Source organism: Heterocephalus glaber, unplaced genomic scaffold, assembly GCF_053883595.1.
Source record: "Heterocephalus glaber isolate CG9 unplaced genomic scaffold, H.glaber_assembly_v1.0 deba00001444, whole genome shotgun sequence".
Classification (NCBI taxonomy): domain Eukaryota; kingdom Metazoa; phylum Chordata; class Mammalia; order Rodentia; family Bathyergidae; genus Heterocephalus; species Heterocephalus glaber.
In genome coordinates, this window is record NW_028258297.1 from 25,268,438 (window position 1) to 25,290,796 (window position 22,359).

General features: G+C 36.6%; 1 protein-coding gene across 2 annotated transcripts in view; it reads left to right on the forward strand.

Annotated features, from left to right (window-relative positions):
- Window positions 1-22,359, forward strand: part of Lrp6 (LDL receptor related protein 6) — a 144,289-nt gene that overhangs the window by 15,280 nt on the left and 106,650 nt on the right. For both annotated transcript variants that reach the window (XM_004845872.3, XM_004845873.3), the window contains exon 2: window positions 13,596-13,989. In XM_004845872.3, the coding sequence (XP_004845929.1) occupies window positions 13,596-13,989 (394 nt within the window). The remainder of the gene's footprint in view (window positions 1-13,595; window positions 13,990-22,359) is intronic.

Consider the following 22,359-nt stretch of genomic DNA (forward strand, 5'->3'; position numbering starts at 1 on the left):
TGAGTGATGGCTAGGCAGTTAGACCAAAGGAGTTACTAGTTTGAGTGGTGATGTGAAGTGTGTACTAAATTATAAGATTTTATGGTTAGGGGAAACAAATTATTCTCTTGATGGTAGCAAGGTCAAGGTTAAAACAATTTTTGATACCAGAGACCTGGTATGAGATACTGAAGGTAGAAGTACTGAACAATTGATAAAACAGAGTTGCAGAGAGAAGGTAGGGAAACTGAAGCACAAGTATTACTTTAGCCTTAGAAAGGAGGAAAGGTGGCTGGGCAGGGTGGCACACACCTGTAATCCTGGCTCCTGAGGCTAACGCAGGAGGATCGCAAGTAGGAGGCTAGCCCTGGTAACTTAGGGAGACCCTGTCTCAAAAGTCAAAAAAACAAAAAAACTTACAAAAGGGATGGGTATGTAGCTCGGTGGAGTGCTTACCTAGCTGGAGGCCCTGCACTCTCTAGTACTATAAGAAGAGAGAAAGAAGAGAGGAAGGACACCTTATCCTTTGAGAACAAGGTAAGGAAGGATGGGCTGGGATAGAGACATTTTTGAGAGGTATAAATTAAGGTGTTGGAGATGTATGGCTTTTGCCATTTTTCTTGCTTCACTGCGATTATTTTATGAGGTGATCTGAGAATGAAGGATTTAAGGCATGAAATTTGTCTTCAGGAAAGCAGGAAAAGGTTAGAATGTTTGCTATAGGAAGTTCAGGGATTTAATAAAGGAAAACAAGATTCCTAAGCACTTGTTAAGTGTTCATTAGAGAGATGTGATTGGTATCTGCATTGTCTTAGTAGTATGAAGTCAGAAGGTAAGCTTTCTGGAATGCAAGATATTGAGTGCATGGGATGTATGCAAGTGTGTGTGGAGTTATTGTGTCTCTTTAGATAAAAATAATATTACAGCTGGGGATTTAGCTCAGTGGTTTCACTGCCTGCTGCGCAAGTGCAAGGATTCGAGTTCGAGCCCCGGTACCCCCCCCCCCCATAATAATATTACAAACCAAACTATACTTTCAAATGTCCCACTTAATACACTGCTGAACAGATACTGATAACGAAATAGTAGAAAATATCAAAGTATCAGAAGGTTGTGCAGGATGAACTCTGGGGTTTCTTTTTAATAGTGTGTAGATTTATGTGTACAGTCCTTCAGAAATCCTCAACTGTAACTAGTACTTCTACATTTAAGAAAATACTGACTTCTCCACTTTTTAAAAATTTGGTACTCCAAAGGCTTGCAAGCCTTAAATGACCAGGGAGGTGCTTTGGATTTTATAGACCCAAAATAGTTCTGGAAATACAGATGTCTGATTTTAAAAAATCATAAAAGATACAGTGTTTGGCTACCACTACCACATCTAGATTTGGCATATAAGCAGTTTTCCAAGATGAGTGCCATAAAGGTGACTAATAAATATTACATTATCACTTGGGCTTTAAATTTTAAGTGTGCTGAGGGCATTTCTATCCTTTTTCAGCACATACCATTATACTTTCACTAATGGGAACCCTTTTTCCTGGTGGTTATATTTGGCCGGAACTCTGAGAAGCTCAATCTAAGATAATGTAATTGGCTCTGTTGGGACTGAGAAATCTTTTAGGGAAGTTTATGAATTTGCCAGTAGCTGCAGCAAATAAACTAAACAAAAAGGATTCTTAGTTATTTATTTATTTTTTTTAAAGCTACCTTTCCATTTGTTTTTGTTTTTTTTTTTGGTACCAGGGATTGAACTCAGGACCTTGCACTTGTGAGGCAGGCAGTGGAACCACTGAGCTAAATCCCCGGGCCCCTTTCCATTTATTTTTGACTAAGGAAGTTGGATTTTAGCTTGGTTGTACTTTCAGATGAACAGAGTGCACATTATAACTCCATTTAGCAGACACAGTTCAGAACTGGACTAAACATCACTTTTTTCTTTATAGCTTCGTGAGCACCTAATTTTTTTGATACCCGAGTGATCTCTTTAAAAGGAGGGAACAGTTACTTTTAAATAGTAACAGCTTGGCTTTGAATGATACAGTTTTAGACCTTTAGTATGTACTTAGGAAAGAAGGTTATGTAGATTATTGCATCATAATTCTGGTCTTATTTTGTTGATTCGTTTGTGTTCTTCATTCAGACCTCTAGATCTTTGCTATGCAGTACTACTGCTCACCATGTTTATTTATTTCAAATTAAATGAAGTTACCATTAATAAATATATTTATAAAGTTAAAAATTAATAACTTGCTAGCCACATTTAATGCCCTCTGTAGTCACGTGTGCCTGGAGATTACTGGATCGTGTAGTGGGGAAAACATTTCCATCACAGTGAGTTCTGTAGGACAGTGGTATTCGAGGAGTTTTTGGCCTTTTTTTTTTTTTTTTTTTGTGACAGTGTCTTGCTGTGTATCCCAGGCTGGCCTCGAACTTGTGATCCTCATCATTCAGCCTCTAGAGTACTGGGATTACAGTCTGTGTCACCCTGCGTGGCTTTTAGATTTTTAATTGGTACTTGCTACCAGGAAAGTAATTGTAAGAATTTTGGAATAGAGAATTAGAAAAGCAAACACCCCCAAACCAAAAAAAAAGAATTTCTACTACTTCACCAATAATAATAGCTTCAACTTCAAAGTTAAATGTTATTTCTTTTTTTTTTCCCCACTAAGTTTATTGGTACATTTTAGGTATACAATACAGTTACATTCATCATTGGGATCTTGTACCATTACGTGAGTATCTTGTTTTTTCCCCTTCCCTTGCCCTCCCTTCACCCCCTCCACCCTTCCCTATTTGCAAAGATTTTGTTTCCATTTTTTTCCTTTTCTCATATTTTTTCTTTTCCCTTCTTTCCTTTCCCCTACCTCTCCCACTTCCCCTGCTCCTTTAGACCTTTTCTTCACAATATCAATTATACATTTTTAAAATTACAATATCAAGATCTAGGAGACATTACCACAGATTTTACAGAATTTAAAAGGATATAGAAAGCATATTACAAAAATCTGTATTGAAATAAATTTGACAACTTCTAAGAAGCACCTTGGAAGACAAATTACTGAAACTAACTCTGGAGGAAATATAAAATTTGAATAGCCCCTATTAAAGAAGGTATATTCCTAGCTTGAAAACCTACCTATATGACAACAGCAGGCTCATAAACATTTTAACTGATAAATTATATCAAACAATTACAGCAGAAAAAAGAAGGAACACTTCTCCCCTCATTTTAGGAACTCAACATTGTGCTAATCCTAAAACTGGATAAAGATAACAGAAGAAAAAAGTATGAACATAGATAGAAATTTGTTTAACAAAACAAACTATTAGAAGTCAGATCTGGCAGTATGTAGAAAGTAGTTTTGTTATAGGGATGGCGGTGTTGGTTCAGCATTGGAAGATCCACCCCCGAAAGTCATCATTTTAACAGAGGAAAGGAAAAAGCCGTATGATCCTGTCACTAGTTGGAGAAAAAGGATTGGACTAAATTCTACAGCTGTTCATGGTAAAAGCTATCAGGAGCCTAGAAGTAGAACAGAAACTTCTCAACAGATTAAAGATATGTACTCCATACTTCCAGCAAGAATGCCTTATATGAATGGAGAAGATACAGTGTTTTCTCCTTAAGGTGGGGAACAAGGGCAGATATGCTTACTCTTTATCTGTCCATTAAACTTTGAAACCTAGTCCCCACCAAAATAGTCTGGCAATAAAATGACACAACTAGGATAGGATTGGCACGGCAGAAGCAAAATCTTTATATGTAGATGAAATGATCATCTACAGAGAAAATACTAAGAAATCTCTAGGAGTCCCTAGAACTTGTATTTGAATTTAGCAGGATTAGAAAACACAAGGTATATAGAAAAATTCAGGTTTATGTATACTTTCTATAAATGAAGAATTGGATATTGCAATTTAAAAGTTATGTAGGAGTACAAAGAACCTAGAAAAGTTAAACACCCCCCCCCCCCGAAAAAAACCCAAAAACAATGTTGGAAGACATTTAGTACCTAATTTTAAGACTTCCTCTAAAGCTACAGTAATCAAGGCAGTGTTGGTGTAAGGAAAGACATATAGATCATTGGAATAAAACAGAGAATCTAGAAATAGAACCACACATATATGGTCCACTGAGTTTTGAAAGATTATTTAACATTAACATTTTATAGAATATAAACTCAATTCAAGAGCTGAGGAAGAGATGGTGTTTTCAGCAAACAACACTAGAACACCTGGTATCCGTATATAAAAAATTAACCTCAGCGCTTTATTTCCGTACATAAAAATAACTTGAAGGGATCTATGAACCTAAATATGAAAGCCTAAAAGTATAAAACTTTAAGAAGAAATTATAAGGGAAAATGTTTATGAATTTAGGGTAGGCAAGAACTTCCTAGGATACAAAAAAACATGATGTATAAAAGAAAAAAATTGATAAATGAGATTCCATCAAAATTTAGAACTTTAAATGACATCATTAAAATGAAAAGTAGTCCTTAAACACACCATATTTACAATGCATATAACCTATGACCAGAATATATAAAGAACTCTTACAGCTCATTAATAGACAACCCAATTAAAATGTAGACATAAGATGATAAATAGCCAGTATAGCACAAGGAAAGGTGTGCAACTCTAGAATCAGAAAAATACTAATCAGTACAATAATAAGATTGAATTATACACTCATTAGGGAGATGAAGTTAAAAGTTTTAAAAGCCTTGTCATGACTTTTTGTTGGATTCTCCCCCTTTGCGTTTAATTTGTCACACCCAATGGATTCATTCTACTGAGTTTCCTGGGGTTGTGATCCTCATTGTCTTTCTCTAGGGTATTGTCTAAAATTTTTTGCAGTTGTGGTTTGATATTCATGAAGTTCCTGAGGTGCTCTTTATCATGAAAGTATCTTATTTCTCCATCCATTTTGAAGGATAGTTTTGCAGGGTACATCAATCTGGGTTGGAGGCTGTTTTCCTTTAGGGCTTGAAATACGTCACTCCAAGCTCTTCTTACCTTGAGGGTTTGCATTGAGAAGTCCGCTGTGATTCTGATGGGCTTTCCTTTGTATGTGATTTGTTTCTTTTCTCTGACTGCTTGGAGAATTTTGTTTCTTCTGTTGGATTTCTGGAATCCTAACTATTATATACCCATGTGTAGATTTTTTTTGATCAAGGCTAGCTGGAGTCCTATATGCCTCACTTATCTGTATGTCAAGTTCTTTTCACCTCCTTGGGAAATTTTCTGCCATCACTTCTGTGAACAGTTTTTTTTATGTCATCTGTACTCTCTCCTCTTTCTTCATTGACTCCAATCAGTCTTATGTTATTCTTCTTTGCATTGTCTAGCAGCTGCTGGATTGATTTCTCGTGTTCCTTTACAATTTTGAAGCAATTTTTCTTTTCCTGGTCACTAATTGCAATCTTTTCTTCTATATCTGAAATTCTATCCTCACATTGGCTCATTCTGCTGCGCAGACTTTTGATGGAGTTTTTAATCTCCTGGAAATCTATTTGCATCTGTTTTATGGATTCCATTTGTTTCCTATGTTGGGATTCCATCATGTTCCTCAGATCCTCTATTTTTTTATCTGTGTCCTCTCTAGATTTATTAATCATGTCTTGCACCATGAGCAAAATCTTTGCTGTTATCTGAGTAATTATTTCTGATTTCATTTTTCCCAGATCCTCTTTTGTTGCCAGTTCAGAGAGTCCAGTTGGTTGAGTATCAGATTGTTCCATCTTGTTTCCCTTTGGGGTTGCTGTAGGTGATCCAGAAACCTGTTTTTAAGGCTTGTTTACATGTCTTCTCATTTCCATGGGGGTGGGGGTTGGGGAGTAGTGCTTCTGGCACCCCCGCGGCTCACCTTCTCTGCCCTAGGAGCTTGGGATGGTGGCGAGGGAAGCTTCCTTCTGGGAGCTGGGACCAGCTGAGCTTCTCTGCCTCTTTTTTTTTTTTTTTTTTTTTTTGGTGTCGGGGATCAAACTTGGCTTCTTCCTCTTGCGATGCAGGCGGCAGCACCACTGAACTAAATCCCCGGCCCTAAATATTATTTCCTTTTTTTAAAAAATTCTTTTATTGGTACATTTTAGGTGTACAATGTGTTTACATTTATCATTGGGTGCTTATACCTGTACATGATGTATTTTGGTCCTTATTTTTTACCCCATTACCTGTGCACCCTTCACCCCCTCCACCCTTCCTTATTTACATAGATTTTGTTTGCATTTTTTTCTTTTCTCGTAATTTTTCCTTTCCCTTTTTTTCTTTCCCCTTCCCTTCCCACCACCCCTACCCCTTTGGACCTTTTCCTCTTTCAAATTATCAATTATTCATTTTAATCATTTTAATCCTTATTTACAATTTCAGTTTCTCACACTAGAGAAACTATTTGGTATTTACACATGTGTGTCCTATTTATTTCACTTAAGAGTATGGCCTCAATATGCATCCATGTAGCTATAAATGTCTCTAGTTTGTCGTTCTTTATGGCTGAGTAGTACTCCACTTTATAAAAAATCCACATCTTCTTTATCCGGTTTCCAGTTGATGGGCACTTGGGCTGTTTTCAAGCTTTAGCTATTACAAACTGTGCCGCTATAAACATGGGTGCACATATATCGCTGTGGTATGATTCTTTTAATTCTTTGGGGAAGATACTCAGCAGGGGAATAGCTGGGTCAAATGGGACCTCTAGCTCTAGTTCTTTGAGGTATCACCATACTGATTTCTGAAGTGGTCGCACCAGTCTGCACTCCTACTAACAATGGAGAAGGGTTCCTTTCTCCCCACACCCCCACCAGCATTTATTATTGGTTGATTTCTTGATAGCAGCCATTCTTTCTGGGGTGAGGTGGAATCTCCATGTTGTTTTCATCTGCATCTCTTGAATGACCAGTGATGTTGAACATTTTTTCTTATATTTATTTGCTGCTTTTACTTCTTTGTCTGAGAAATGTCTGTTCATTTCAGATGCCCATTTTTGAATTAGGTCTTTGAATTTGGGAGGGTCTGATTTTTTCATTTCTTTATATATTCTAGATAGTAGACCTTTGTCTGAGGTACAGCTGCTAAAAAGTTTCTCCCACATTGTAGGTTGTCTCTTAGCTCTGTTGGTGGTTTCTCTTGCAGTGCAGAAACTTTTTAATAAGATGAGATCCCAGTTGTTGATTCACTGTGCTAGTTCCCGTGCTACTGAGGTTTTCTTCATAAAGTCTTTTCTTATGCCAATGTCTTCAAGAGTTCTACCTAACGTATCTTCCAGCAAGTTTAGTGTTTCTGTCTTAATATTTAGATCTTTAATCCACTTTGATCTTAGTTTAGTGCATGGTGATAGATATGGGTCTAGTTTTAATTGTTGGCAGGTTGAAATCCAGTTTTTCCAACACCATTTATTAAATAGGCTATCTTTCCTCCAATGAGGGTGGTTGGTTCCTTTGTCAAAGATGAGGTGGCCAAGTATGTCTGAAGTTGTTTCTGCATCTTCTAATCTATTCTACTGATCCTTGGGTCTATTTCTTTGCCAGTACCATGCTGTTTTTATCAGAGTCGCTTTGTAGTATAGTTTCATGTTGGGGATTGTGATACCCCCAGCCATGTCTCTGTTGCCTAGAATTGCTTTTGCTATTCTAGGTCTTTTCTGGTTCCAAATGAGTTTTTGGATTGTTTTCTCTAGTTCTGTGAAGTATATTGTTGGAATTTCTGTTGCCACTGCATTAAATCTATATAGTAGTTTTAGAAGTATGGCCATTTTCACTATATTGGTTCTTCCTACCCAGGAGCAAGGGATGTCTTTCCATTTTCTTATATCCTCCTTGATCTCCTTTTTCAGAGTATAGAGGTCTTTTGCTTCCTTTGTTAGATTGATTCCTAGATATTTCATTTTTTGCATGCTATTGTAAAAGTAATTGTTTCCCGAATTTCTCTCTCAGTGAGTCTGCTATTTGTGTATAAGAAGGCTATTGGTTTTTGAGTACTGACCAGCTACACTCCTGAATCTTTCAATGAGGTCTAGAAATCTTTTGGCCAAGTTTTTTGGGTCTTCTAGGTAAAGTATTGTATCATTAGCAAATTATGCCAGTTTAACTTCTGCCTTTCCTATCTTTATTCCTTTTATTTCTTTCTCTTTTCTAATTGCTGTGGCCAATGTTTCCAGAACAGTATTGAACAGGAGTGGTGATAGTGGGCATCCTTGTCTTGTTCCTGATTTTGGCGTGAAAGTTTTCAGTTTTTTGACCTTTTAGTATGATGTTGGCTGTTGGTTTTTCATAGATAGCCTTAATCAGGTTGAGATAAAGACCTTCTATTCCAATTTTCTGTAGCATTTTAATCATGAATGGGTGTTGGATTTTGTCAAATGACTTTTCTGCATCTGTGGAGATGATCATATGGTTTTTGTCCTCGAGCCTGTTATTGTAGTGTTATTACATTTATTGATTTACATGTGTTGAGCCATCCTTGCATCCCTGAGGTGAATCCCACTTGGTCAGGGTGTATGATCTTCTTGATGACCCTCTGTATTCTGTTTGCCAGTATCTTGTTAAGGATTTTTGCATCTATGTTCATTAGGGAGATTGGCCTGTAGTTCTCTTTTGGGTTGGGTCTTTCCCTGGTTTTGGAATCAAAGTCATCCTTGCTTCCAGGAATGAATTTGGAAGCCTTGCTTCCCTTTCAATTTCCTTGATGAGTTGAAAGAGTAATGGCAGTAGTTCTTCTTTAAATGTCTTGTAGAATTCAGCAGTGATGCCACCAGGACCTGGGGTTTTCTTTGTTGGTAAATTTTTTGTTACATTTGCAATTTCATGCATTGTAATTGGGGTGTTTAGAATTTCTATATCTTCATTTAACTTTGGCAATTCATATGTTATCTAGGAATCTGTCCATTTCTTCTGTGTTTTCCATTTTATTAGAGTACAGGTTCTCGAAATAGGTATTGATGCTCTGGATTTCTGCTGGGTCTGTTGTGACTTCACCTTTTTCATTCTTAATTGCATGGATTTGAGCCTTTTCTTTTTTTGATAAGGTTGGCTGAAGGTTTATTGATTTTATTTCTTCTTTTGAAAAACCAACTCTTTCATTTATTAATTTTTTTGTATCATTCTCTTAGTCTCCATTGCATTGATTTCTGCTCTGATCTTTATAATTTCCTCTCTTGTACAAGCTTTGGGTTTGTTATATTCTTCTTTTTCTAGGAGCTTTAGGTTCTGAATTAGGTTATTTATTTGAGTTCTCTCTGTTGTCCTAATATGGGCATTCATTGCTGTGAATTTTCCCCGTAGAACTGCTTTCATTGTGTCACATAGATTCCTGTATGTTGTACTGGCATTGTCATTTATTTGTAGAAACTGTCTAATTTCTTGTTTAATTTCCTCCATGACCCATTGGTTTTTCAGGAGGGTGTTATGCAATTTCCGTGTGTTTGTGGGAGTTTTGCAGTTTCTTATGTTATTGACTTCCAACTTTATTGCACTATGGTCTGGTAATATACAGGGGCTAACTTCAGTTCTTTTACATTTACTTAGACATGTCCTATGAGCTAGCATGTGGTCTGTGTGCAGCCGAAAAGAATGTGTATTCTGATTTTGTGGGGTGGAACACTCTGTAAACATCTATTAAGTCCATTTGTTCAATAGCTTGGTTCAGTTCTAGAATTTCTTTGTTAAGTTTTTGTCTAGATGATGTGTCTATCTGTGTTAGTGAGGTATTGAAGTCCCCCACTACAATTGTATTAGTGCTTATTTGATTTTTCATGTCCATTAATATTTGCTTTGTATAGTTGGGGGCATTCGTATTTGGTGCATATATATTTAGGATTGTCATCTCTCCCTCTTGGATTGTTCCTTCACAAGTATATAGTGACCATCTTTGTCTGTCTTAATTAGTTTTGGTTTGAAATCTACTTTGTCTGCAAATAAGATTGCTACCCCTGCTTTTTTCTGGTTTCATGTCGCATGGAGAACTGTTTTCCGTCCTTTTCCTTTCAGTCTCTGAATTTCTTTTTGAGTTAGGTGTGTTTCTTGCATACAGCATATTGCTAGATTTTGCTTCTTAAAGCATTCTGTCAGTCTGTTTCTTTTGATTGGTAAATTGAGGCCATTAACATTGAGAGTTATAATTGTAGATATTGACTCATACTTGTCATGATGTTTTGCTGTTGTTGGCTCTTATATTTCTTATTTTTTTCTCCCTTTCCCTTTAGTTTGTTACCTTGCCTGGTAGCTTCCCTCTGTTGGAACTCATGGAGTTGTGACCTTCATTGTCTTTTTCTAGGATGTTTCTTAGAATTGTTTGGAGTGCTGGTTTGGTGTTCATGAAATTTCTCAGGTGTTCTTTGTCATGGAAGTATCTAATTTCCCCATCGATTTTGAAAGATAACTTTGCAGGATACAACAGTCTAGGTTGGAAGATATTTTCTTTTAGGGCTTGAAATACTTCACTCCAGGCTCTCCTTGATTTGAGGGTTTGTGTTGAGAAGTCTGCCATGATTCTGATGGGCTTTCCTTTGTAGATGATTTTTTTCTTTTTTCCAACTGCCTGTAGGATTTTGTTCTTCTGTTGGGTTTCTGGGATCTTGAGTATTATATGTCTAGGTGAAGATTTTTTTTGATCATGGCTAGTTGGAGTTCTGTATGGCTCACTTATCTGTATGTCCAATTCTCCACCTCTGTCTGGGACATTTTCTACTATTCTGTGAACAGGTTTTTTTATGTCAATTGTACTTTCTCCTGTTTTTTCATGGACTCCTATCAGTCTTACATTATTTTTCTTTGCATCATCTAGCAGCTGCTGGATTGATTTCTTGTGGTCCCTTACTACTTTGAAGAGATCTCTGTTTTCATGGTCCTTAACTGAAATCTTGTCTTCTATATTTGATATTCTATCTTCAGATTCCCTTAATCTCCTGAATATCTGTTTGAATCTGTTTCATGGATTCTATTTCTTACGTTGGGCAATCATGGTTTCCATTTCTTTCTTATGCTGGACATTCGTGGCTTCCAGCATGTTTCTGAGCTCATCTATTTTTTTAATGTTTCTGTTCTAGAGCCTCTTATCATGTCTTTCACTCTGCTCACCATCTCTGTAGTTATCAGGGAAATTATTTCTGTTTTAAATGTTTCTAGAGCCTCATTCATCTGTTTTGTTACTTCCTGTGCTATCAGTTCAGGGTGTCCAAGTGGTTGATTATCAGACTCTACCACCTGGTTTCCCCCAGAATTTGCCTTTTGTGGGGTGGAAGTATGAATTTGTGCCTTACTTAGATGTCTTCTCATTTTTGTTTTTGGTACTGTCCTTGGTTTAGTTCCTGGGTTGATACTTTCAAATTGTTTATTGTAAATATCTTTGTTGATGTATTTAGAACACTTATGGAGTGGTTGCTTCTCATAGGTCTCTTCCAGATACAGCTTGTCTTTAGGTTTTGATTCTCTAATGGCTCTGAATCTGTCTCATTTTCATTATACCAGGAAGGGCAACTGATTAGATCAATCACAACACCTTAGCCCAAGTGATACAATCAGCAACACAATAGCATCAAGTACCTCTTAGAAAATGAGAATTTGTGGTAGTTATTAATCTATCACCTTTAACTGTGTGAATTAAATTAAAATCAAGGACCAATGCAACATATGTTTATAGTGAATAAACTCTTCAATATAGCAACTTTACCCTTGGAATGGGGAGTTGGAAGGTGTTGGGGAGGGAGGGTTAGGTAAGAAGGATAGGGGAAGGTTATCAGTGAGGCTAGAGGGCACAGGCAAAATAAGGAAAAAAAGAAAAGAAAGATAAAGAAGAAATCTGAATTAGGGGCAGAACAGGAACACAAAGGGAGATGAAGAACAATGTGAGGCAGCAGGGGAGCAAGGCACAGAGAGAGAGAGAGAGAAGAAGGAGAGAAAAGAAAGAATAAAGAGAAAAATAAAAATTTTAACAGAGGAAGAAAAAAATTAAAAATAAGCAAAAAAGTAATTTTGAAAATAACAAAAGATAAAAATGAAGGGCCTCCTTCAGGGTATGTCTCTGCTGTCACAGTAGACAACGTGGGCAGCATTGTGCAGTTATAAGTCAGTGAGTCTCAGTAAGCCAGTCATAGACTTGTGAGATTCAGGCAGATTTCTGGCTGCAAGTCCCAAGTTGAGCTCCCTGACCTCTTGCAGGGTTGAACTCTGCAAGGTTCCACTGCTGGTTGCAGCTGCCTTTCCCCTGAAGATAGTCTGGGTTCTGATGGGAGGTGATGATCCCTCCAACTTACCAAGCATGGTGGTCTGGTGTGCCTTTATTGCAGAGATTCTCTTCACTTTTCCAATGGGCTTCAGTTTTCATCAGGGAGCCTGAGAGAGGTCCTCTCTGTTGTTCACTTCTGCAGCTCAGGACAATGTCCTTTATGCTCCCCTGTGCCTCAGTTCGGTCTCCTGGTCGCAAGTGGGCAGAGCGAGCCTGACTCCTTAAATGTTATTTCTTTAAGGTAGGCTTTATATTTAGTTTTGGTATGAGGTCTGTTTAAAGGGTATTGTAGAAAATAAAATGTTAAGATATTGCAATGTTCAGATGTAAAGATCTGGCAATGTTAGACTGTTTTAATAGTTTAAGATATAATAAATTGCAGTTTTTTAAAGTATAAAATTTAATGGTTGAGTTTTTTGTTTTGTTTTGTTTTTTGTTTTTGGCTTTTTGAGTCTCACTACGTAGCCTGGGCTGGCCCTGAACTTGTGGCAGTCCTCCTGCGTGTTGGGATTACAGTCATGTGCTACCACGCTCAGCTAAAATTCGTTTGAAATCTATACATCTCTGGAACCATCATCATAATCAAGATAGCATAGCCTGTCAGGCACAAAGTTTCCTCAGACCCCTTTATAATTTCTACTTCTGATTCTTTTGTGCCCCTTTTTCACATCAGGACAGCATTCAGTCTGCCTTCTGTCATCATAGATTAGTTTACATTTTCTACAATTTGCTATAGGTGGGAGTCATGAAATACTTCTTTTGGTCTGAATTCTTTCTCTTTGAATTAATTTGAGGTTGATCCAGTTTTCACGTACTAATAGTTCATTACTCTTCTCTGGATATATTACAGTTTGTTTATTAGTTTGTTGATCATATTCCAGTTTAGGTTATTGATATGAACATTTATGTCATACAAGTCTTTGTATTGACTTGTTTTTCTTTTGCAGTAATAACTAGGTGTGCAATGGCTAGGTATGTTTAACCTTTAAGAAACTGCCAGCTGCTCTCCCAAGTGCATGCTTGGTTAACTATAAGTGTTCTATAGGCTCTGTATCCTTGCTCATTCTTTTTTTTTTGTACCGGGGATAGAACTCGGGTCCTTGTGCTCCTTGCTCATTCTTAATATAGCTAAGCTTTTTAATTTTCTCTGACAGACTCTTTTAATAAGGAAAGACTTTCCTGGTGGAATTAATGACTCCTCATTTTGCTTTTAAGGTGCTGCAAAAATAATATTTTATGTATGAAAAGATTTTAGGCATTGCCTTATTGGTTTATTTAAACTTTTCTTATTTTTGGTAGTATTTGCTCATTAGTGCTGATTTGAAACGCAATCTGTAAGAATCAATACATTTTTTTCCTTTTTACTTACACGTTTTCCTTTTTTGTTCCAGCGGCCCCTTTGTTGCTTTATGCAAACAGACGGGACTTGCGGTTGGTGGATGCTACAAATGGCAAAGAGAATGCTACAATAGTAGTTGGAGGATTGGAGGACGCAGCTGCAGTGGACTTTGTGTTTGGTCATGGCTTGATCTACTGGAGTGACGTCAGCGAAGAAGCTATTAAGCGAACAGAATTTAATAAAACTGAGAGTGTTCAGAATGTTGTTGTTTCTGGATTATTGTCCCCTGATGGACTGGCATGCGATTGGCTTGGAGAAAAATTATACTGGACAGATTCAGAAACTAATCGGATTGAAGTTTCTAATTTAGATGGATCTCTACGAAAAGTTTTGTTTTGGCAAGAGTTGGATCAACCCAGAGCTATTGCCTTAGATCCTTCAAGTGGGTAAGTTTTTGTTTAATATATGAAGGCCATTGTATCTCTTTCTCCTTGCTTCTCTCCACTGGCACATATGCTCCTCACTACCAAGAGAAAAGGCAGGAATTTTAAATTTTTCAGGTTTCCTTGTCAAGTAGTTTTTTTTTAGTGCTGAGATTGAAACTGGGCCTCACACATGCTTGGCAAGTGCCCTCCCACTCATCTACAGCACATTCTCAACCAAATGGATGTACCTTAAGATTGTACTTTTAAGTAAATCGGACACACATGTTTACATATCACATTGTTTTTCTGGTGTGAGAAACTGAAAGAGTAAATAAGGACCAAAGTCTATGATAGATATTGGGAAATAGGAAGAAAATGTTTAAATGGGAAGGGGAACAAGGTGGGGGGGGAGGGAAAAGGAAAAAAAAATAGAAGAAAGAAATGGAAACCAAGCTTTTTTAAATAAGGAGAGGGGTTGAAGGGAGGGAAAGGAAATGGAGAAAAAAGAATGAAGATGTTATGTACAGGTAACAAATTCACTGTAATGAATGTGATCATTATGTATATCTAAAATGTATCAATAAAATTTTACAAAACACTGCTGAGCTATATACCCAGTTTTGTCAAGTAGCTTTGAATATGGAAATTTATATTCTTAAAGTAAGAGGTTCTCTAAATGGTATTGTGTTTTTAATAGCAGTTGTGGAACAGCTATATTTATATAGGTCTTGGTTTTCTTCTGGATTTTTTTTTGTAATTATGAGAATATAATTAGAAGGGAGAGAAATAATCAAGACTTAAAAGGAATAGTGTTTGTGATAGCTCAAGTCTTCCAAATCTTATAACTGTTAAATACATAATGAAGGATTGAACCCAGGGTATTCTGCTAGTAAGCTACATTGCCAGCCTTTTTAATATTTTGATACTCAGTCTCACTGAGCTGCTGTGGCTGACCTTGAACGTGTGATTCTTCTGCCTCAGTGTCCTGAGTAGCAGGGATTGTGGGCATGTTCCCTCACACCTGGCTCATGTCTTTTATGTTAAACCTGAAATATTACTTAATATGTCAGTATTGAATAAAAAATTAAGTTATTAGCTAATTTCTAGTCAGCTAAACATATTTACAGTAAAATTATATTTTCTAAAGAGAAAGGAAACTTAAACTGGAACAATCTCATACAAAATGTGAACTGTGTCCCTGCATTGCCTCTGTTGCTCTGCCTTAGTCTTACTATGCAGCCTTCCTGATTACTGTACCTCAGACTTACTATATACCATTCCTTGATACTTCTCTACTGAAAAAGTTGTCAGGCTTGAGTCTGTTATGGCTCAGTGTAAGTAACTAACACGAACCTGAAATGACTTACTAATATTTGGTTAAAGTTCAGAGATAACCTGTGAATAACTATGTAATCTTTTTTCCTCTGACTTTTAAGTAATGTTGGAAAGCTTGAACATTTACTTTGTTTATAGAAGAGAATGGCTTAATTTTATGTGATAAAATGGAACTTGGGGAAAAATGAAAGATTTGTATGTGTTCCTTTGTCTTGGTATCAGGCCTGCCTGATTTAGTGACAGAGGTTAAAGATGATGCCCTGTTGTGGGCAAATGAGTACATTTCTTTGGCTGCGAAGGATGATAACATGGGCAGTAACACAGTGAAATTCCAGGGTTAGATGTTCTGGAAAGCCACAGGGATATATTCATTGATTTTAAGGTGGAATATGAGAGTATCTGTGGACGTCAGATGGTACTCTGATAAAGCCTCAGACAGTGTAGTAGTGGCTGTGGTGGTAGGAAAAAGGGAGGGTCTCCTGAGGAGGCAGTCTTAGAGGCTGTGTGTACAGTAAACTGTTCTGATCAAAGAATTTAAGTTATGTTTGAGAATTGGACTTTGTGTTTTGTTAACAGTTTGTAAGTTTTAGGAAATGTTGAAGTGTCCAAGGTTACTACTTTGTGGAACACTTGGGTGTGGTGGTGCACACCTGTGATGTCAGCACTCAGGAGGCTGAGGCATGAGGATTGCTGTGAGTTCTAGGCCAGCCTGGACTACATATACATAGTTCAAGACCTGATTGAACTGCATAGTGAGACTGTGTCTCAAAAAAAAAAAGATTTTGGTGCTTTCAGAGGTCATTAGGAAAGAATACTTTGGGGAAAAGATGATCAATTTTTTTTGTTTTTTCTCCCTTTTTTTTCTTGACATACTCAATCTTATCATGAGTGACAACTGAAATTCACTCATGTATCTATTAAATGGTTATATGTTCAGGTATTTTGTAATCAGGTTGAAGTCATTTTTTTAAATCTATTTAAGGACAGAAAACTTGGGAGGGATAACTCCTCCTTCACAGCATGCCTGTTTGTGTTGTTTTGTATATGTGTGGAGAAGAAAAGGGTACTAAAGGAATTGGTAGGCCCACAAAAGCCCTAAAGGAGGATGGGCTGATTACTGTAACCCATATAGGTTGATGTTGTGATTACCATAATTCTGGAACAGCATCTGGATCATTTCTATGAGGGGTTATAATTAAATCGTAGTACCTTAATCTACTATATACGTACACATATATGTATCTATCTATATATATATCTATATTCAGCTCAAAGATCTAAAAATTTAATGAGTGAATTGATCATTCCCATTTTGTTACCTAAAACTAATTATCTTTACTACTAGTCAGGTAACTGTTTTAGGGAAGAAGTTTGCCATATGATAAATATTAGAGGCTGTAGTTTATCCATGTTCCTTCTCAGTATCAAATGTGAAACTCAACTGATTTAAGACATTACTAGAAGAATCAATAATAATGTGTTTTTACCTTTCATTGTTTTTGATGTCTGTGGTTAATATAGGGAGATACAGAGGTGGGTAGGATCACTTTCTCTTTTTTCCCTTCTTGTTGAACAGTTCTTCTCAAAATTTATTTTAATTTTTGGAAAGTTACTTTGAATTATGTGTCTATTTAAAAAAATAACATAACTGGAAACAAATATAAGTCAGCCAAATGGTGTACATTTGATAATTACCACAATAGGGAGTACATTTAAATTATATTTTAAATCATGCATTTAAACATATATTCTATCAAACAGTCTGTCAGTGTGAATAATTTTAGATTTGTATCATGGATTGTGGTTTTAGCGCTACAGTAATTACAGGTTGGGCACATCACTTGTCAAACAGAAGAGACGATTTTCAGATTTATTTTTTAGAAATAATGAAGTTTGCATTTCAGAAAACAGTGTTGAGGGAAAATACACACTTTGTCTAGGATCTTAAGTTACGAAGTTTAGAAGAGCTGACTAAACTCTCACATCAACTTTATGTGGAAGGAAAGCTTTTGAATGACTGGTACTGTTTGAGCCCTGGGAACTAATGCAGGCATCTGTGTGCTTTTGCATGTATGGAGTTCTTTGTGTAATCAGCCTGTTGAGTCTAAACTGAAGGAAGATTTTCATTTCTTTCTCTAAATTTGGCCTCTACTATAGTAGTCTGAGTTTTTTCCCTATGATTAATAATGACTGGCAGTGTAGAATTTAGACTAAGGAACAAGAAAATGCATGTATAAAAATTGTTCCAGAAATGAGTAACTTACAGTTACAGAGAGCATCGTTCTTATGTTATAGTAGTAAAAGTAATTCCTTTGTGGCAACTCCTAAGTTCCTCAGTCTGATCCCACAATTACTGTATATTTACCTATCTTGGTTCCTATCTATTGAGAATCTGTTTCAAATACAAATCTCTAGGTAGTTTGAGGTGTTTTTTGTTGGTTTGTTAAGGATCCTTTCCTATTCTACATCATTTTAGGTACTCTAATAAATCAGAACTCAGTGATAAGTTTGAATTTATACTGAATTCAGCTCTTAATGATAATTTTTTGGTGGGGGGAGGGTACGGGCATCTAACTTGGGATCTTTTGCCTTCAAGGCAGGGGGTGGCACCATTGAGGTAAATCCCCAACCGATAGATAGATAGATAGATAGATAGATAGATAGGTAGATAGATAGATAGATATTTTAAAGATACATTTTTATCATTGTTAAGTATAATATTAATAACATTGAAAGATCTGCTTTTATAGGGTGTTTTTTTTTTCCTACCAAGGAGCGAACTCAGGATCTTGTGCTTGCCAGGCAGGCGGCGGCACCACTGAGTTAAGTCCCCAGTTATTATTACCATAACTTGAGTGTGTTTAAAAGTATTTTCTACACTGGTATATTTCAGATAACTAAAATAATTTGTGTCACATAATAGTTGTTCAGTAAATATTTGTTGACAGATTGTGACTGAACTTTATGCTTACTATAATTCTATTACTTTTCCTTATTAGGGGAGAATCCCCCAACCCCTTCCCAAACCATTGCCTTCCTTTGTAGTCAGGCTGGCCTGGAGCTCCTTGTGTAGCAAAGACTGCCTTTGAAGCTTGAGATCCTCTTGCCTAAGCTGTCTGAGTGTTGGCATTACAGCTATGCACCACCACACCCAGCTTTAGGTGAAAAAGCATTTTATAAGTGTATGTAAATTTTAGCATTGTCTCTTGTGAATTTCAGATCAGGATAGCATTTATTATAAATGTCTATTTAAAACATAATTAAGATTTACTAAGATCATATTTTATAAAAATATAGTCACTAGAGATTGTTGTATATACCTAGCTTTATTATTTACTAGTATGCTTCATTTTTTCTTTTTGGACCTGAATTTCCTTAACATGATAGGGTCCTTTGAGGTTTTTTTAAAAGCTGAATGTGTGTATGTATGTGCATGCGTGGTGCTGTAGGTTGAACCCAAGGCCATGCTCTTACTAAGCACAAGTTCCTTTTAGTTTTGACATTAAGTTTAAAAAATGAGACCTGTGAGGAAAGTACTCTTAAGTAACACTTTTCTCCTCTCCCTACAGTACTGGGGATTGAACTCAGGGAGCACTGAGCTACATCACCAGCCCCTTTTATTTTTTATTTTGTGATAGGGTCTTGCCAGGTTGTCCAGGCAGGCCTTGAACTTGTGATCCTCCTACCCCAGGCTCTTGAGTAGTTGAGATTAACAGGTGTGCACAACCATGCCTGCCTTAGATAACTGTTCAAAATCTTTATAGTTACACAACCATGTCAGTACTTTAGGTATATTACATTTGAACTTGTGCATACATCATCACAGGCCTCCTTTCTAGAATGACTGTACCTTAAACTGATGTAAACTTTCCCCATCCAATTCTGCTTAATGTAAACTTAAACAAACAGAAATAACTTTGAAAAATGAATAATTCTTTTTGCAAGGAGAGTAGAAAATACAGCTAGTTACTTTTAGGCAGGTTTTATAGGTTCATACATGTTTGGAGACAGAGTTTTCCATATTATTTAAAATGAAGAGCAATGTACTAGAAAAACCACCAAGCTTGTCAGGAAACCTGGATTATAGGTTTGGCTTGACAAGTCTCTGGGTCTTCTCAAATGTTAGGGTTTCTTTTTGTTTCAAAGCATCTTAACTCTTATGTAGTTTAAAATTTTTTATGTCAAGTGATAGCCATTGTCTTTTTAAAAAAAAAAATCTTTTAAAACCAAAGCATTTATTTTGAGTAATTGTTGAAATTCTTCAGATGAACTGGATGCTACAATAGCTGTTCTCTTGGGTTTACGTGTTGTTCCTTCACAGAATCCATGCCTGAATCGGCAAGATGCAATTTTTAAGTGTCTCATTCTCCCAGTTCTGTTGGTATTTTGCCTGTTAGCCTTTGTACTCCAGTTATACTTTCTCTTGTGTTTGTTTGGCAGGCTGGCCATATTTGCCACAGGTCGACTTCTGAAGGTGATAGGCTTAGAACCACAGCGGTGGGACAACCTTTCCAAATGATGTTCCCTTCGTCATTTTATGCCACCGAGACCAGAGAGGATAGCCATTGTCTTAAAGTGTTTTAATTGTATTGCCTAATTTTTTCTGTCCCATCTCTCTAGGTTCAGTTTTATTAAAGGAGTATTGAAAGGTAATATTTGATACAACTAAATGACTTTTATAGCCTAGAACATTGGTGGCGAACCTTTGGCACCTGTGCTCCAGTGAGCTGTTTGTATCATTGAAAGCTCTAAAATATTCGCTATCACCGGCCTAATATTTTATTTAATAGCTCTGCTTTTCCTTTTTTTGGTACTGGGGATTGAACTTGCGTCCTTGCACTTGTGAGCCAGGCGGCAGAACCACTGAGGCAAATCCCCGGCCCAGCTCTGCTTTTTAATGAAAGCTTTCTTTACTTATAGCATGGCCCTTTATTAATTCATCCTTATTAGCATAAAGAAAAAGGAAACTGTGATGGTGATGAGTACCTTTAGTGAGTATTAGTTCTGTGCATTTTGGGATTTTTGTCTGCCATTCATGTATTTTGGTGTTACTGGCTCTTCCGAAATTAGTTTTGATCTTATTTAGTATTTGTGTCACTGGAAGTTGACAAAATTTTGGGAGTAGGGGTTTGTCAGATTGCTGATTTGTGAACTAGGAATAAAATGATTGCCTTTGATTTTTTTGCACTGTTTGATACTGATACCGCATTTCATTATATATTTTTCTCTTCAGCTTACTGATTTTTGTACTGTTTTGATTTTCCTTACCAGTCTGAGCACCCATTTCCTTCATTAGCCCTTTAAATATGGAATAGTTTAGAAGTGTATCGTTTTCTTTCTCTGAGATCATATCCATTTGCAGTTGCTTTTACATAGAGGCACATAGCTAATTCCAGTTGTTCTTCATTATGGCCAGGAATTGGTTCTAGGACCACCATGGACAGCGAAACCTGCAGATACTTAAATCCCTTATTTGAAATGGGGTCACTATCTGTGTATAATGTATATACTTTGTCATTTATATTTTAATTCTTCCCTAAATTACCTATAATACATAATACAATGTAAATGACATGTAAACAATTGTTATATTCCTAAATATAGGAAATAATACTGTGAAAATATGTGTACGTGTTTAGTACCAATGCAGTTTTTTCCCCAAATATTTTTGATCTATCATTGTTTGAATCAGCAGACGTGGAACCTGTGGCTATGATTAAATTAAAATTAAATTAAAATCTGAAACCCCAGGACTTTGCTTTATAGTGTGGTTCTGTGTATAAGGGATCTTACTTTGAACTCTCAGAAGCTTGCACCTTTGGAAGACAGCCTGGTAAATTGGACAGGCCTATTTTCTACTCAGTCCTAGAACTGGAAGGGAGTCTTGAGGATCTTCTAGCTAAATGCACTTACTTTTTGGGTGAAGAAGCCAAGATCTTTGACCAGGATAAGATGAGGAGGAACCAGATTCTTATTTGAGATTTTTTGATTATTACTGTACCTGTTTGATGCTCCCTTCCCAAAGACTCATGCTGAAGCCATGTTGTTTTTACAAATTAAATTATTTTAAAAATGCAACATAGTAGCTTTGTTTAAAGGAGCATTTTAGAAATTCTGTGTTACTAGGTTTACTACCAGTTTCTTATATTACCATTACTTTTTGAATCTCATTTAATCCATTTGGGTTCAGCTTCTTTTGGTTTCAAGTATATTTTTAAGTACTTCTTACATGCATGTCCATGTTCATAGCAGCGCAATTCATGTAGCTAAATCTTGGAAGCAGCCTGTATGTTCATCAGCAGATGAATGGATAAAGAAAATGTCTTTACACACAGCGAAGTACTACTTTGCTGTAAAGATAAACTTGAGTCATTTCTAGAAAAATGGACGCACCTTGACCATAATGTTAAATGAAATAAATCAGACACAAGCTTAAATATTGCATGGTTTTTCTTATATGAGAAACACAAGGAATAAAGAGCAGAATGAAAGACAGATAATAGGAAGGCGGAGATGGGAAGGAGACCAAGAGACAGCGGAAGAGGGAGTGGGGAGGCTATTGAACCTTTCCTATTTGGGATGGATTTTTAAATTTATAACCCCGATTTAAAAGAATTTTTATTCTTTTGAGACAGGTTTTGCTCTGTAGTTCAGGCTGTCCCTAAACTCACTATGTAGCCCAGGCTGGGCTTGAACTTGTGGTGATCCTCCAGCCTCAGCCTCCCAAGTGCTGGAATTGCAGGTATGTGCCACCATACCCATCATACTTTGGACATTTTTGATTTTTGAAGATTACTGGCTAGTTGTTTGTAGATTATTCCACAGTTTTGATTTATGTGGTACTTCTGATGGTTATATGCATTTATGATTATAAATGTTGTATATTTTCGACAGAAATACTACAAAGTGATGTCGTGCCCTTCTTAGGTCACCTTATTGGCAGGTGTGATGTAGATACAGACAGTGTTACTTTTTTTTTTTTTTTTTTTGGTACTGGGGATTGAACTTGGGACCTTCTGCTTGCAAGGACCTTCCTCTTGTGAGACAGGCGGCAGA